This window comes from Schistocerca serialis, chromosome 2 (genome assembly GCF_023864345.2).
Source record: "Schistocerca serialis cubense isolate TAMUIC-IGC-003099 chromosome 2, iqSchSeri2.2, whole genome shotgun sequence".
NCBI lineage: Eukaryota > Metazoa > Arthropoda > Insecta > Orthoptera > Acrididae > Schistocerca > Schistocerca serialis.
Window position 1 is genome coordinate 463,825,538 of NC_064639.1, and position 18,520 is coordinate 463,844,057.

At 39.0% G+C, this 18,520-nt stretch overlaps 1 protein-coding gene across 2 annotated transcripts in view; it reads left to right on the forward strand.

Moving 5' to 3' along the window:
• The window catches only part of LOC126457369 (uncharacterized), a 335,229-nt gene that overhangs the window by 282,841 nt on the left and 33,868 nt on the right, over nucleotides 1–18,520 (forward strand). For both annotated transcript variants that reach the window (XM_050093612.1, XM_050093613.1), the window contains exons 16-17: nucleotides 3,824–4,050; nucleotides 4,452–4,616. In XM_050093612.1, coding sequence (XP_049949569.1) covers nucleotides 3,824–4,050; nucleotides 4,452–4,616 — 392 coding nt within the window. The remainder of the gene's footprint in view (nucleotides 1–3,823; nucleotides 4,051–4,451; nucleotides 4,617–18,520) is intronic.

Genomic DNA, 18,520 nt, shown 5'->3' on the forward strand with positions numbered 1-18,520 from the left:
CATCCATTCAAAGGTTGCTGGTGCATTACACAAACAAAATGGCGTTACCTTAAACTCATATAGGCCCTCAGGGTTGATGAATGCAATTTTATCATGATCAGCCTCATCTACTTCGATTTGCCAGTATCCCCAGTTCGTGGAAGAGGGTGAACGTCCTTTTTAGTTATCTTATTAAGCTTCCTGTAATCAACACAAAAGTGCCAACTGCATTCCTTCTTCCTGACAAGAACCACTGGTGACGACCATGGGCTCTGCAAAGGCTGAATGATGTCATTCATCATCATTTTCTCTTCTTCACTGCGAATTATTCGGCGTTCTGTTCCTGACACACGGTATGCTCTCTGGCTTATTGGTTGATGGTCTTCAGTGCTAATCCAGTACTTCACTGTTGATTTGTCTAATGTGCTCTACACCTGTGGATTGAAGCATTCAGAGAACTCTTGAAGAATGGCAAGTAGTTTCTTCTGTCGTTTCTTAGTGAGATCTGGTGATAGTCAAGCTAAAAGATCTTGTCCTGTAGTGGTAGCACTATTTTCGCCCACAGACTCTGCTTGGGAGGTTTCTATGATGCTCAGCTGTTCTACAATTAACAGCTCAGCATTTGCTACGCTGATGTGTCTTGGAAGGATCTGCAGTACTCGGCGACAGTTAACTATCCACAGTTAACCAAATCCATTCTTAAACAAGACGACAAAGGCTGGGATGACCAAGTTATTCTTCAGTGGTATGCTTCTCTTACATTCCATTACAAGATCCGTGGGTTGATGCATGGCATGATAAGTGACAGTTACCTTTCTAGTGCTGACTGCAGGAATGATCACTTCATCCACCACACATACTCTCCATACACTTGGATGTGGATCTTCCTGTCCACAGTATCTCATCTCGTCTAGCATAAACTTTGAGTGACCACAATCTATAATTGCCTGAGAAACTTTCAAAAAGTCCCATCCAAGAATGATGTCATGACTGCATTCTTGGAAGATGATGAATTCTAAGGGCTGTGTATGGCCACTTATACCTACACGAATGGTACATCTTCCTGTAGGTTTTATGTACTTCCCATTAGCCACCTTCAGCAGATATGTTTTGTTGTCGACGAATACGGTTTTCCGCATTTCTCGGAAATGACTGAATATGATGCTCCAGAGTCCACAAGAGCTTGGGCTGTTCGGCAGTCCATGAGGATATCGACGTCCTATCATTTCTGTAGTGATCAACGGAGGATTTTTTTCTTCGGCTGCCTTACCTCCAAGGAAGGTCGCACCCTTTATTTTTCCAGGTTGCGGCAGCTAGGTGATCGGCTGGAGCTTCTTAACAAGACATCGATCGGCATGTTGGGGAGTGTCCTCTCCAGCGGCTAGCTAGCGGCAATGGTGACCTATGTCATCCTGCACCCACATCTTCTTGTTCATCTTCTTCGTCGCAGAGTTGGCATTGACTATGGTTGGTCTGCTGTCTTCTGGCACAGGCGTCATCAAATATCCCCCGCCTTTCTCGACAATAGTGCACCACATGTCCTGGTCGTCCACAGTGGAAACATACTGGTTGGTTATCCTGGGTCCTCAAGATTTCAGTCTTCCTTGATGCCAAAACAGTTTCCTCATGCTGCATTGTAGTAATGTAACTCTGCCTGGGCCTCAACTTTTTCACCGTTTTAAAGGGAGATGAAAGATGAGATTGGGTTCAATGTCTGTTCCACTTACTCCCTTATGACCTCTTGAAGCATCTCGGTTTTTTGCTTGCCGTGCAATCCAAGTGCCTTCTGAACTTCCTCTCTCACTATCTGACAAATAACACTTGTGAAATCAGTTGCTTCCCCTATCACAGACATCGATACGACGTTTGGAAACTGTTCAAATTTCTTGTATGTAATCCTTTTTTGTGGCATTGTGTGGATATACTGGCACCATTTGATGAAGTTGTTTGCTTTCGAAACTTCCTTCAGTAGTAGGGCTGCTACATGTCCTCAGCAACACCTTTCGTGACACGTGAAATCTTAGCTTCCTCCGTCATTCTAGGATCCACTATGTTTCACAGCTTCAAGACATCTTGAATGTAGGATGCTGTAGTTTCTCTTGGATGCTGTGCTCTGCACTTTAATTTATCTTCAGCCTTGCACTTCTGTTGTTGTGTGTCGCTGAAATACTTGCGCAATTCCGCCTGGAATATTTCCCAGCTTTTGAACTTCTTCTCGTTGTTCTCATACCATTGCTTGGCAGTGCCCTCCAGGTAGAAAAATACGCTAGCCAAACACACGGTGTCATCCCATCTGTTAAATTTGGCTATAAGCTTATATACCTTCAGCCACTTGTTTGGATCTTGGCCATCGTCACCAGATAACCGAGAAGGATGTGTCGTGTGGTGGCACATAGTTGCTGTCATCGTAACATCCTCTTCTTCTTCTGCCTCCGATAGATTGATAGATTGTGATCTGATGGATATTGCTCGAACTCAGGTTTCTCACCACATAATCGACGGCTCTGTCATGGCCTGATGGGAGCCACGGTGTCGTTGATAATGTGTGCTATCACAAGTTCCAATACCCAGTGCCTCCACCAGAATAACGTCATGTAGAAGGAGGTGTAATTAGATGAATTACGAATACTAACTTCATTTAATGAAGGTTTATTCAGCACTGGCACATACAAGAACGCAGAGCGAATTGCCTCTGGCCAGAACACACACAGTATATATACAGCTACAGAACATTCCAGTACAATGATTCTTGACATTTCTGGATACTTCTAGAATGTACTCGAACCGAATATAGAAATCAAAATTGTACATTCCAGGTGCGTTTTGAACTCGCAACCCTCCATGCAACAGTTTAGTATCATAACCACTACACCATGGTGCTACTCAGTGTCTTCTGCGACAATATGGTAACTGTGAGCCTCTGGGGGCTTGAGTAATGGATAGTGGTTTTGTAAATAGTTTCAGGGTTCCCCAGCATCATCTTTTTAATAACATATGATAAACATTTTGATGATTTGCCATGAATGGAAATGACAGAAGTGGCTATCCTCAGAATTGATACTTTTGGTAGCCAAAAATCATGGTTTTACATGCGTATCTCAGTAACAGGTAATGAATTCCCGAAACAGTTAATGATATTTCTAGATGAATGTCTAAAGAATATAGAGTTAAAATTTGAGCCATTTACTATGGCTAGGTATTTAGAAAATTGCGGCTCATGGAGCAAAAGAAGGTTAATAAAGTGGTTTTTGCAGTGCCATGACAAAGTGGTGCATTTATAAGCTGCCTAAGGTCCACCCTGAACCATTCCTGATACAAAAGAACAAAATGATTTGCTCAATTTGCCTGGACTACAAGAAGTGTGCAATGCTTAAATTTTGATCCTGCACTGTAGGATAGCTACAGTATGCTCATTGTTCCAAGAGGTGTAGAAATGGTCACTGGTCCAAGGGCTGTCCAAAACACTTGACCCCTTATCTCTGTGATCAATGGAACCCAAATATGTCCTCTGGAAAGTGGAACATTTGCGTGCGGCATTTTCGAACATATTGGTACCATCCACAACAGTGCATGGTACATAACAAAACACTGGAAAATGTAACCACTTGTCTGTTTTGGGAGTTTAGTATGATGTTAAACTGTGATCCTCACACTCACACCAATTTTTCCTCTCTTCCTTGGAATCAGTAGTAATGCTAAATAAGTTCTTAACCTGAAGACAATTAAATATTGTTTTGATCACTCTAATATTAAAGTACTTGTCAGAAACATTATGACTAAATATCTCCAACATTTTATGTGTGGGGTTCAGAAATTGATTTATTGCCATGGTAATCTTTTGTAGGTGCTATTAATGGCAGTGGAAGTGTGTCAGCTGAAATTGCATCTTCACGCAGCTCCCAGAGCAGGAATTCTACTTCTAGATTGCCATTAGCTGCGACGCAGAAAGAATTAGTATGGAGTAGTGTTCCCATAGGACAGCTAGTGATGGAATCATTTATGTTGAGAAATGAGGGAAATTATACAATGAAGTTGCACATTTCTCTGCAAGACCCCACAGGCCCATTTAAAGTAAGTTATTGTAATATCAGTTGTGACTAAATGTAATTTTGATACTGAGAAAATTAACTGGACCCTACTATTATAGAGACTGAGAGGTTAGATTGTGAAGGCCATGTGGACATTGGCATGTGCCCACACGTAATTGCACATTGTATTAATGTTGACTCTGTGTGTGTGTGTGTGTGTGTGTGTGTGTGTGTGTGTGTGTGTGTGTGTGTGTGTAATTTCAGAACTGATGATTTATGTGGTTTAATGTTAATATGTACATGCACTTGATTTCTTTAAATTAGACAGTAAAATGAGATACATTAGCCCAGAATTGCAATGTCTACAAATAAAAGCAGTATTTGAAGGTTAATTAAGAGCTTTGCACTTATTAGCATCATTATTACTGCTATTGATTCTTGCAGATATTAACTGAACAGCAGAAAAGTGTCAAGGATCTAAAAATTGCACTGCAGTCCATGGAGCGTGTGAAGCTGAACATCTCATTTGAACCACTGAGACTTGGGGCAGCACATGATAAACTCATATTCAAGAAATACCCACACCAAGAATTGTCAGCTAAGCTTGTGGTATACTCTTTTAGCACTTATTTCTGGCTATTTTCTTTCTCTTTCTAAACAAAAATCTCTGTCAGATATGTAAAGTATTTTTAAAAATGTGTACTGAAAATATGAGATGCACATAGATTTGCTCAAATGTGCTATGTTTTCATTATCCAGTACAGATGAAGATTTTGTATTTAACAGCTCTAACTGCTAAAATAGGAACATCTGGGGCAGGACAGACGGACATGCATACACATATGGAACTGTTTTGTAGTAATTTTGTTGTGTTTTCTATATTCATAAGAAATCTAAGATTTCATTTAGTTTTGACATTTTCTTCTAGTAAATACAGGGGTTCTGTGGACAATATTGAGTAGAGAACAGTGTTAATTAATTACATTTGTAGAACTTTTGAGTCGGAGATGATCATTTCAGTTAGCTTTTAATTATTCGAATAAAATACATTGAGGCTCTTGAAAATGTGGATCTCATCAATTTCAGTCACTGGCCAACAGCCAAAAAGATCACAAAGTACCACATCCACAGAGAAGTACTATGCCATATTATCTTGGTCCAGTAAACTCCACATGAAACAGATAACAAACAAAATTGTGTGAATATTTGAAATATGAAATATATCTAACACAAATACATTGAAATATTTTTTTAAATATTTGCTTGATGTAGCTCAAGCAGGGAAGATACCTGCATTACCGTCAATACTTGTAACCCTGCAAGATATTGTGGACAGAAACATGAACAACAGTCATCAAAAGCAAAAAGAGATCTTGCGCTTCACAAATCACCTCCATAAAAGTTACGGAAAACCATAACGAGAACTCCATCAGGCATGTAAAGTCACCAGTAATAGTAGGTGTACTGGAGAGAGAGAGAGAGAGAGAGAGAGAGAGAGAGAGAGAGAGTGTATTTCAATATGTAACTGTTACAAAGTGATGGAGGAGAGGGGGTTTACAATAGGGTTGACCATATCAAACTCCCAGTGTGGAAATTCAGTAAAGCTTCATATAATTTCAGTAGTGTTATAAGCCAAAACATTATTTGACTGTTTAGTTGTTCAGGCAGTGACCACACATAAGACCGCTGATTAAAACACCAGGCAAAGCCAGTGTGAGTTGTTAAAATGTTATGCACAAAAGTGGAATGATCAGTTAGGTTGTAAACTCAAAAAGTATCAAAAAGTGCTGAGGAAACATTAGAAATAAGAATCCAGCTCCCAATCAGCACAGAGCAATAATAGGCAGACACTACTGCAATTTTGTTTCCAAGAAGAGCAGAGCAGACAACTGCCTTTCAATGTGGGTGTGCTTCCACATTTTGTAACATGTGAAGCTATCCTTGGACACAACTGAGGGAGGGGCACTCTTAGCTGTTATGTTGTATTCCCTTAACAGTGATCTCAATGGCATTTTAGAAGATGAAATGTAATCATTCTATGAAATTACTCATCACATACAACTTGAGTGCCTTTCTTGGCTTCCAGTTCTCGTACCTATCATAGAAGGAAACCAGGAATGACACGAGACGCGTCTTCATTTACAAATGCAGCAAGCAATAGTGCATTTTAAACATTCATCTTACTGCTCATTTTAATAAATGAAAGAGAGTGGGAAGGGGGATTGTGAGTGGTAGAGAAAAAGTGAAATTCAAACAAGACTTGCAGTTGTCAGTGTAGAGATTTTAACCTCTTGACCATATTCACTCCTATTTGATATAGTAAGAATGCTGAATATCCTGTAATTGAGGCCAACAATGCTAGGTAATTATAACAATAATAATCATTTATTTAGTGCATTTTCTCCGTCCAGCACATCCACATCTTACCCTTCTCTTTCATTATTTACAGTTTTCCCTGTTTTATTCCACAGATACTCGTTTTTTAAAGTTTCAGAATCTAGTGTCTGAATTGTGTTGTAAAACTCATACACCTCCAGTTACTGTTTCAGACACTGATAATGAAATAATTTTTTGTTGTAAATGTTGCTCATATTAATTTTTCAAACAGTGGAAATTCCAGGATGGAATAACAACATAGCACCAGAATGAAATTTTTCACTCTGCAGCGGAGTGTGCGCTGTTATGAAACTTCTTAACAAATTAAAAGGGTGTGCTGGGCCGAGACTCAAACTCGGGACATTTGCTCTTCGCGGGCAAGTGCTCTATCATCTGAGCTATCCAAGCACGACCCAGGACCCATCATCATAGCTTTACTTCCGCCAGTACCTTGTCTCCTACCTTCCAAACTTCATAGAAGCTCTCGTGCGAACCTTGCAAAATGGCTCTGAGCACTATGGGACTTAACATCTATGGTCATCAGTCACGAACCTTGCAGAACTAGCACTCCAGGAAGAAAGGATACTGCGGAGTCATGGCTTAGCCACAGCCCGGAGGATGTTTCCAGAATGAAATTTTCACTCTGCAGTGGAGTGTGCGCTGTTATGTTGTAAAACATAGCACCACTTACAGGAGGCAATGAATCGCAGCCACGCACAATGATAAAGATTGCTAGAAATGTTACAGCTTTCACACACTGTTGGTCTTCAGAGGTAGAAAACTCACACACATAACCCCTGTCTCCGGGCACAAAGGCCCAACTGCCACTGTCAGTGGTTAAAGCAGTAGATTCCTACCTGTTAGGAATGATGCTACATCTGATTCTTCCCCAGTTTTTCTTTGACTGAAAAACTTTCTCTTCTGTCACTGTGGTTTTAACTTTAACGTTCCTTCTTTCTTAAAATCAGTTTGCTTTGTGTTTGTGAGTCTGTTACTAAAATTAGCAAAACCTGCAACTATAGATAGAATTTTATGGGAAAGATGAAAAGATGCATGCATTTCTGCGGTTGTAAGGACTATATATTGCTGGGTGTTGCTTGTTTTTGTGTGTTTATTTTTTAATATTTGCTTGTGAAGGTCTTGCAACATGTGCAAAATAGAATAAATATAAAGAGGCTGTTGACTCACAGACCGGCACAATAAAAAGTCTGTCAAACGAATGAGCTTTCAGCAAATAGGCTTTCTTCTAGAGTAGGCACCACACACACACACACACACACTCGTACATTCACAACTCTCACATGCATGGCCAGAGACAGTGGTCCTGTGTGGGAGAGTTGTGCTTGCATGAATGTGTGTGTGTGTGTGTGTGTGTGTGTGTGTGTGTGTGTGTGTGTGTGTGTGTTTTGTCTACTTTAGAAGAAGGTTGTTTGGTCAAAAGCTCACTTGTTTAGCAGTCTTTTTGTTGTGCCTCTCTGTGACTCAGCATCTCCACTATATGGTGAGTAATGATCTATCATTTTTATGATATTGTCATTATTCCTTCCTGGATTCTTCATTGTTTGAATAAATGTAATGCAAGTGCACAGGTTTAAATTTTTTGTGGGAATAGGATTGGATGTAGTAGTCATTACAGTTAATGTTAAAGAAGCAATACTGCATACATAAGAATAATAGAATGTGTGAAAAATGGTATAAAAGACTTAATCATACTTGCAGCAATGTTCCATTCCTAACAAATTATTTTTGCAAACTTACGAGCGAAGTACCCCAGCTTGAACCAAATAAAGATGGTTTTAAAATGCGTAAATGAATTTGTTCTACCACCCATCAAGATCCTTTATTTGTAAAATTGCATTTGTCTACAATCTATGATTAAACTTAAATAATTCCAAAGACTACAGTAGCAGCCCTGCAGCCAGGTGACTAGCGCGCACTTTGGTATTTTCGTAAAGATAAGTCATTTTGATTATAAAAACATTTATTTTAGTACTGATTATGTGGTAAATAGGTGTATTAGTGTGCTTTTTAAGTATACCATTAAAGGTTTCATTTTTCTTTATATAATATAGTAAAAAATGTGAAAAGATCGTACAGTCGGGTTACAGTCGTATTTTCTGTTTACATTTTGCCGCAAATCTGTAGAATTTCATTTAACAGCAATTTAACTGTAGTATACCTCTTCATTATTTAACTCACATTTCTGGAAAGTAGCTTAAAGTTTAAGTTGTTGTTTCAGAAACTTTGCACTGTTATTTTTGTCAACACACAGTTGCGTATAGGCCAAATTTGTGGAATCATATTTTCGTGTTTATCTGTAATTTAACTGACTTATGCTTACTAAACTATTACGTTTATCATGAGTGAAAAGTGCTTGTCTTGCCATAGAATTTTTAGGTCGGGGCTTTGGTGTGACGGGTGCTGTAGTTTTTTCCATGTGGGTGACTGTAGTGGCATGGGAATAGGGGAAGTAAATGAGACGCGTCAGTGGTTTTGTAGGATGTGTAGTAGAGATAGGAAGAGACTAGAACCGGAGGGGAAAATTTCCACCCTTCAGGCTGAGTTTGACAAGGCTAGGGGAGATATTGACAGTTTAAGGAGGGAGAAGGGTAAAGAGAGGTGGGAAGTGGCAACACGAGGAATAGGCCTAGAACTTTGTCTGACAGCTTCATGGTGAATGTGGAAAATAGATTTGACCTTTTGCTTCAGTTAGAAGCTGGTGAGCCTCAAGCAGTTGTAGATGTAGACAGGGCACAACAAACTTTCAGCAGCAAATTGAAAAGTAAGAATGTAGGGAAATCAGTAAAGAGAAAGAAAGTGTTGTTGTTAGGTAGTTCCCATGGAATAGATGTTGGCCAACTTTTGCAGGATGAACCATGATCAGAATACCAGGTCACCAATTTTTTTAAACCAATGCTGGTGTGGAGCAGGTGACAGAGGATTTATTATCACTCTGCAAAGATTTCACTAAGGAAGACACCGTGGTTATAATGGGTGGGCCAGGTCATAGTATTGACAGAGATCCTGGGTACAGTATAGAGTGTGACCTGGCAAAGATTGCATCAGCATTGAAGCATACTAGTGTTGAGTTTGTATCTGTTCTTGGGTCCCATAACTGACCTCATTTAAACTCTTCTGTCTACATCTACATCTACATCTACATCTATACTCCGCGAGCCACCTTACGGTGTGTGGCGGAGGGTACTTATTGTACCACTATCTGATCCCCCCTTTCCTGTTCCATTCACGAATTGTGCGTGGGAAGAACGACTGCTTGTAAGTCTCCGTATTTGCTCTAATTTCTCGGATCTTTTCGTTGTGATCATTACGCGAGATATATGTGGGCGGTAGTAATATGTTGCCCATCTCTTCCCGGAATGTGCTCTCTCGTAATTTCGATAATAAACCTCTCCGTATTGCGTAACGCCTTTCTTGAAGTGTCCGCCACTGGAGCTTGTTCAGCATCTCCGTAACGCTCTTGCGCTGACTAAATGTCCCCATGACGAATCGCGCTGCTTTTCGCTGGATCATGTCTATCTCTTCTATTAATCCAACCTGGTAAGGGTCCCATACTGATGAGCAATACTCAAGAATCGGACGAACAAGCGTTTTGTAAGCTACTTCTTTCGTCGATGAGTCACATTTTCTTAGAATTCTTCCTATGAATCTCAACCTGGCGCCTGCTTTTCCCACTATTTGTTTTATGTGATCATTCCACTTCAGATCGCTCCGGATAGTAACTCCTAAGTATTTTACGGTCGTTACCGCTTCCAATGATTTACCACCTATGGCATAATCGTACTGGAATGGATTTCTGCCCCTATGTATGCGCATTATATTACATTTATCTACGTTTAGGGAAAGCTGCCAGCTCTCGCACCATGCATTAATCCTCTGCAGGTCCTCCTGGAGTACGTACGAGTCTTCTGATGTTGCTACTTTCTTGTAGACAACCGTGTCATCTGCAAATAGCCTCACGGAGCTACCGATGTTGTCAACTAAGTCATTTATGTATATTGTAAACAATAAAGGTCCTATCACGCTTCTCTGCGGTACTCCCGAAATTACCTCTACATCTGCAGATTTTGAACTGTTAAGAATGACATGTTGTGTTCTTTCTTCTAGGAAATCCTGAATCCAATCACAAACCTGGTCCGATATTCCGTAAGCTCGTATTTTTTTCACTAAACGTAAGTGCGGAACCGTATCAAATGCCTTCCTGAAGTCCAGGAATACGGCATCAATCTGCTCGCCAGTGTCTACGGCACTGTGAATTTCTTGGGCAAATAGGGCGAGCTGAGTTTCACATGATCTCTGTTTGCGGAATCCATGTTGGTTATGATGAAGGAGATTTGTATTATCTAAGAATGTCATAATACGAGAACACAAAACATGTTCCATTATTCTACAACAGATTGACGTAAGCGAAATAGGCCTATAATTATTCGCATCTGATTTATGACCCTTCTTGAAAATGGGAACGACCTGCGCTTTCTTCCAGTCGCTAGGTACTTTACGTTCTTCCAGCGATCTCTTCTGTCAAGAGAGTTAATTTGGATTTGGAATGGCTGCTTATGTCTGGTGCAGGGTCACACATTGCTGTGGTTCCTGTCGATTCTCTCAATAGGTGGGATTATACTACGCATGACCTTCACCTCAACAGGAAAGGGAAGGGTAAACTGGCTGGGAAAATAGCAGGAAAGCTAAAGGGGGGAGGCACTGTCATGAGCGATAAAATACCAGTTGTTATAGGGTTAAGAAAAGACCCTTTTTTTATGGTAGAGAGGACAGAAAGAAACCAAATTTTAAGAGAGGTTAGGACTGAGACAAACCTTCAGTATGAGAAAGAAACCTAAAAACATAATTCTAGCGTATTACATCAGCATAAGCAGCTCTTGGTTAAGAATTTTCAACCATCGGCAAAAATTTCAACTCTACCCAATTTTAACTCAGTCAGTGTGAGATTTCAGCTGTCTTTATTGCATCAAAATATTCGAGGACTGAGAAGTAAAATTAATGAATTAATTATCTGCATAGATGAATTCGAGTCCTCAAACCCAGCTGACATAATCTGCCTCTCTGAAACACCATGTGACCACTGGTATAGAACTTGCAAGTGTTACAGTGTTTAGGTTAGCATCTCACTTTTGTAGAGCAGAAATGGGGGAAGGAGGAGTCATCACATTCATCAGGAACTGTCATAAATTTAAGAACACAAACATTCATAAATTTTGCCTAGAACAGCCTAGGGAAGCACGTGCAACAGAAGTAGAATTTCACAAAAAATCCTTCATATTATTAAGTGTATATCGAGCACCTGCAGGTAACTTTAATCTGTTCATAAACCTCCCTGAAGTTGTACTGGCCCATTTAACAACCAAAAGCATTTACAGGATATTATTGTAGGATACTCCTCGGAGACATCCACAGGACTGATGATGTTTACAGTGCTCATGGCGTGAATGAAAAATATAACACTTTTGCTAATAAAGTGCTTATCTTATTTGAACACTGTTTTCCCCCAAAACTAATGGTCAAAACAAAGTCTACAAAGAAGCCATGTATTACTAAAGGAAAAGAGGTATCTTTTAAAACAAAAAGAAAACTGTATCTGTCAATCCGAAACAGTTCTGATGTCAATGCTATAGCACATTACAAGAAATACTGTAAAATATTAAAGTCTGTAACACAAACATCAAAGCAAATATATTACAAGGAAAAGATAGTCATATCAGATAGCAAAATAAAGACAATATGGGATATAGCGAAGGAGGAGACTGGTAGAAACAGGCAGGAAGAGGGACAAATAGCATTAAGAGTAAATGATACATTGGTGACAGATGTGTATAGTGTTGCAGAACTTTTTAATAAACATTTTATAACTGTTACTGAAAAGATAGGGTTGTCAGGTTCTGTAGATGCTGCTATGGAGTACCTCAGACCAGACATTTCAAGTAACTTCGATAATATGAATTTGACCCTCACTACCCCAGCAGAAATAATGTCCATCATAAAATCTTTAAAATCAAAAACATCTAGCGGATATGATGAAATATCAACAAAGTTATTTAAAGAATGTGATTCTGAGTTAAGTAACATATTAAGCTATCTGTGTAACCAGTCGTTTATCAGTGGGATATTTCTTGAATGGTTGAAATATGCTGAAGTTAAGCCACTGTTTAAGAAGGGAATAAAGAAATAGCATCAAATTTCCATCCAATTCACTTTTGCCTGCATTCTCAAAAACTTTAGAAAAGGTAATGTACAATCGGCTTTATAACCATCTTATCACAAATAACATACTGTTAGTCACAGTTTGGATTTCTAAAGGGTTCTGATATTTGATAGCTATCTACAATTACAGTGAAAATGTACATAATTCATTAGACAAATTGCAGGCAACTGGTATGTTTTGTGATCTGTCAAAGGCATTTGACTGTGTAAATCACAATAGCCTTTTAAGTAAATTAGAATATTATGGTGTAACAAGAAATGCTGCAAAATGGTTCAAATCTTATATCTCTGGCAGGAAACAAAGGGTGTTATTAGGAAAGAGACATGTATTAAGCTATCGGTCATCATCCAACTGGGAACTAAATACATGTGGGGTCACACAAGGTTCCACCTAGGGCCCTTACTTTTTCTTGTGTATATCGATGACCTTTCATCACTAACATTACCAGATGTCAAGTTCGTTTTGTTTGCCGAAGATACAGACATTGCAATAAATAGCAAATCAAGTGTAGTCTTAGAAAGATCAGCTAGTAAAATATTTGTGGACATTAATCACTGGTTCCTAGCCAATTATTTGTCACTAAACTCTGAAAAAACACACTACATGCAGTTCAGAACTTGTAAGGGGTGTCCCACAAGTATGTGCCTAACATTCGATTACAAGTGGATAGAAGAAATGGACTGTTAAATTCTTGGGATTACAGCTTGATAATAAACTCAACTGGGAGAAGCACACCACAGAAGTGCTGATGTGTTTTAACAAATCTCTATTTGCAATGCAAATTGTGTCAGACATAGGGGATATAAAACTGAAAAAGCCGGCACACTATGCTTACTTTCATTCCATAATGTCATATGGGATTATTTTTTGGTATAATTCATTAAGCCAAGCTGAAGTTCTCCGGGCACAAAAACGTACAATGAGAGTTATATGTGGTGTGAACTCAAGAACATCCTGCAGAAGACTGTTTAGGCAACTAGGGATACTAACTACTCCTTCCCAATATATTTATTCCCTAATGAAATTTGTCTTTAAAAATATATCACTTTTTCAATCGAACAGCTCAATTCATGGAATCAATACTAGAAATAAGAATAATCTTCACAAGGATTTAAAGTCACTTACTCTTGTACACAAAGATGTGTGCACTATTCAGGAAAACACATTTTCAATAACTTGCCAGCAGCCATAAAAATGAAATTCAGTTTAAGAGAAGCCGAAAGGATTTATTGGTGGCCAACTCCATCTAATCCATTGATGACTTTATCAGGAGAACCAACATATTTGTGTGTGTGTGTGTGTGTGTGTGTGTGTGTGTGTGTGTGTGTGTGTGTGTGTAAGTACAATCTAACTTCTGCGCCATTTCAGTGCAGTAATGTGTTCATTGTAAACAAGTATTATAGTAGTTCTATTAGACGTTTATTACCTTATAAATAAATAAAAACATTTTCTTAAAATTTTAAATCAGTGCATTAGTGTTTGAAAAATGATTCTTCCATATAGTCATCATTAAAAAAATGATCATTCCACTTGGGACCTGTGGAAGGTACATTAGCTTATTTGTTTCAGTTGCAAATATTTGTCATGTATTATTGTTTTTCTGACATCTTCTACATCCTGGAGGACCACCTCACTACAGATCTATTGGAATGAAAGTCAATCTAATCTAAAATACTTAATGGACAATTATCACCAGTAGGTACACAAGCTTCTTAAATGACATTATTTGTCAAAAAGCTAAACATTTCCCTGAAGTAATTCATGTTAATGCATGCAGTGCTTACAATGTGGTGTTATTGTGGTCTTCAGTCCTGAGACTGGTTTGATGCAGCTCTCCATGCTACTCTATCCTCTACAAGCTTCTTCATCTCCCAGTAACTACTGCAGCCTACATCCTTCTGAATCTGCTTAGTGTATTCATCTCTTGGTCTCCCTCTATGATTTTTACCCTCCACACTGCCCTCCTCATTAATTATGTGATCTACCCATCTAATCTTCAGCATTCTTCTGTAAACCGCTTTTCAAAAGCTTCTATTCTCTTCTTGTCTAAACTATTTATCGTACATGTTTCACTTCCATACATGGCTAAACTCCATACAAATACTTTCAGAAACGACTTCCTGACACTTAAATCAATACTCAATGTTAACAAATTTCTCTTCTTCAGAAACGCTTTCCTTGCCATTGCCAGTCTACATTTTATATCCTCTCTATTTCAACCATCATCAGTTGCTCCCCAAATAGCAAAACTCCTTTACTACTTTAAGTGTCTCATTTCTTAATCTAATTCCCTCAGCATCACCCGACTTAAGTCGACTACATTCCATTACCTAGTTTTGCTTTTGTTGATCTTCATCTTGTACCCTCCTTTCAAGACACTGTCCATTCTGTTCAGCTGCTCTTCCAAGTCCTTTGCTGTCTTCTCCATGGATTTTAATACCTACTCCGAACTTTTCTTTTGTTTCCTTTAATACTTGCTCAATATACAGATTGAATAGCATCGGGGATAGGCTACAACCCTGTCTCACTCCCTTCCCAACCACTGCTGCCCTATCATGTCCCTTGCCTCTTCTAACTGCCATCTGCTTTCTGTACAAATTGTAAATAGCCTTTCGCTCCCTGTATTTTACCCCTGCCACCTTCAGAATTTGAAAGAGAGTGTTCCAGTCAACATTGTCAAAAGCTTTCTCTAAGTCTACAAATGCTAGAAACGTAGGTTTGCCTTTCTTAATCTTTCTTCTAAGATAAGTCGTAGGGTCAGTACTACCTCACGTGTTCCGATATTTCTACGGAATCTTAACTGATCTTCCCTGAGGTTGGCTTCTACCAGTTTATCAATTCGTATGTAAAGAATTGATATTAGTATTTTGCAGCCGTGACTTACTAAACTGATAGTTTGGTAATTTTCACATCTGTCAACACCTGCTTTCTTTGGGATTGGAATTATTATATTCTTCTTGAAGTCTGAGGGAATTTCACCTGTCTCGTACATCTTGCTCACCAGGTGGTAGAGTTTTGTCAGGACAGGCTCTCCGAAGGCTGCCAGTAGTTCTAATGGAATGTTGTCTACTCCCGGGGCCTTGTTTCGACTTACGTCTTTCAGTGCTCTCTTCACGCAGTATCGTATCTCCCATTTCATCTTCATTTACCACCTCTTCCATTTCCATAATATTGTCCTCAAGAACATCGCCCCTGTATAGACCCTCTATATACTCCTTCCACCTTTCTGCTTTCCCTTCTTTGCTTAGAACTGGGTTTCCATCTGAGCTCTTGATATACATGCAAGTGGTTCTCTTTTCTCCAAAGGTCTCTTTAATCTTCCTGCAGGCAGTATTTATCTTACCCCTAGTGAGATGAGCCTCTACATCCTTACATTTGTCCTCTAGCCAACCCTGCTTAGCCATTTTGCACTTTCTGTCAATCTCATTTTTGAGACGTTTGTATTCCTTTTTGCCTGCCTCATTTACTGCATTTTTATATTTTCTTCTTTCATCAATTAAATTCAATATTTCTTCTGTTACCCAAGGATTTCTACGAGCCCTCATCTTTTTACCTACTTGATCCTCTGTTGCCTTCACTATTTCATTCCTCAAAGCCACCCATTCTTCTTCTACTGTATTTCTTTCCCCATTCCTGTCAATTGTTCCCTTATGCTCTCCCTGAAACTCTGTACGGCCTCTGGTTCTTTCAGTTTATCCAAGTCCCATCTCCTTAAATTCCCACCTTTTTGCAGTTTCTTCAGTTTTAATCTACAGTTCATAACCAATAGATTGTGGTCAGAGTCCACATCTGCCCCTGGAAATGTCTTACAATTTAAAACCTGGTTCCTAAATCTCTGTCTTACCATTATATAATCTATCTGAAACCTTTTAGTATCTCCAGGCTTCTTCCACGTATACAACCTTCTTTCATGATTGCTGAACCAAGTGTTATCTGTGATTAAGTTACGCTCTGTGCAAAATTCTACCAGGCGGCTTCCTCTTTCATTTTGTCCTCCCAATCCATATTCACCTACTACTTTTCCTTCTTTCCCTTTTCCTACTATCGAATTCGTCACCCATGACTATTAAACTTTCGTCTCCCTTCACTACCTGAATAATTTCTTTTATCTCATCTTACATTTCATCAATTTCTTCATCATCTGCAGAGCTAGTTGGCATATAAACGTGTACTACTGTAGTAGGCGTGGGCTTCTTGTCTCTCTTGGCCACAATAATACGTTCACTATGCTGTTTGTAGTAGCTTACCCGTACTCCTATTTTTTTATTCATTATTAAACTTACCCCTGCATTACCCCTATTTGATTTTGTGTTTATAACCCTGTATTCACCTGACCAAAAGTCTTGTTCCTCCTGCCACCAAACTTCACTAATTCCCACTATATCTAACTTTAACCTATCCATTTCCCTTTTTAAATTTTCTAACCTACCTGCCCAATTAAGGGATGTGACGTTCCACGCTCTGATCCGTAGAACGCCAGTTTTCTTTCTCCTTACAATACTATTCCCAAAATATAAACTGCCTTGTTATCATATTTACTTTCCTTATTTCTCATTGAAGTGTAAATGCCAAGTTTCTTTGAAATGTGTTTTAACACAATGGAAGCAAGGACTGGATAATGTCACTGTGACATTCGGTATAGGACTTCTGCAGTTTGATACATTGAAAATGATGTAGCATATCCACATTTCACCTTTGTCTAGTGTGATGTGTTTTAATCACTTCATTAAAATTCCTTATTGTGCTTTGATGATGAATAAGAGAAGAGTATACGAAAAACACAACATATAGCAGAGAAGCTGAGTCACAGATTGGCACAATAAAAAGACACTCACAGTTACAGCTTTCATTTGTCAACAATACATCACACACACACCTGCAACTGTGGTTACAGTTGCCTGAAACTGCAGTCTTGTGACATTTGTGTGTGTGTGTGTGTGTGTGTGTGTGTGTGTGTGTGTGTGTGTGTGTTTTCGTAATATTTTTACAGTCCATCCTGGATTTTCCATTGTTTGAAAAACACAACAGCTTCTTATTTTGGGAAATTGATTATGGTGCTGTAATGTTTGTGTTAAAGACGCATGGTTCCAATTGACTGCTTAACTTTTTATTACATAATGGTTCACTTATGACCATTGTGAACATGCTGGTCATAAATGCTTGTTACACTTAATACCATTTCTTCGGCGACTTGTCCTTCCGTAACCTTCAGATTCGTCAATCCTAAGCCATCAGTTGTTTGTAAATCCAGCCTTTTACATGTAAAGGACCTATTTGGGTGGTAGAACACAAACATGTATGTATTTTAAAATCAATTTTAGCCAATCGAGCAGGGATATTTCTCTTGTTACAACAAGCCATATTAACTGAGACTTCATTTTAACAGGCTGCATTGGCATCCAAATATTTATGAGAGTCATTCGCAAATGAAAAAACGTTTTGTTTTGACACATGACCATGTTCCCCTACCTCCACTGCCAAACAACCATTGACCTTGGTATTCGTCCGCTTCAGTTTGGTGGCAGCTGGGATCCAGTGCTGTTGATTACTGCTTAACTATGCGACAGTAAAATGTGTGACAAAATTTTCAATCCTGCCAAGTGTGAAGTGCACACTTTTTAAATTCGCAAAAAAATCCAAGCACTGAAATTTGTTGACAGATAACTGAGGTTTATGGTAATGTTATGAATTAAGCATCAGTTTGAAAGTAGTGTATCATGTTTAATGGCAGACGTAAGAAGAATGAAACAAAAATCCAACCAGACAGGCATTCCACAATTAGTGGACTGCAGCAACCTACTGGCAGACGCTTCACAACTATTTTGAGCCAATAAAAACAAGCAGTAAGGAACGCTAACCAGTTGAGTCATCCTCTTCCATGATAATGCATGTCCAGGAGTGA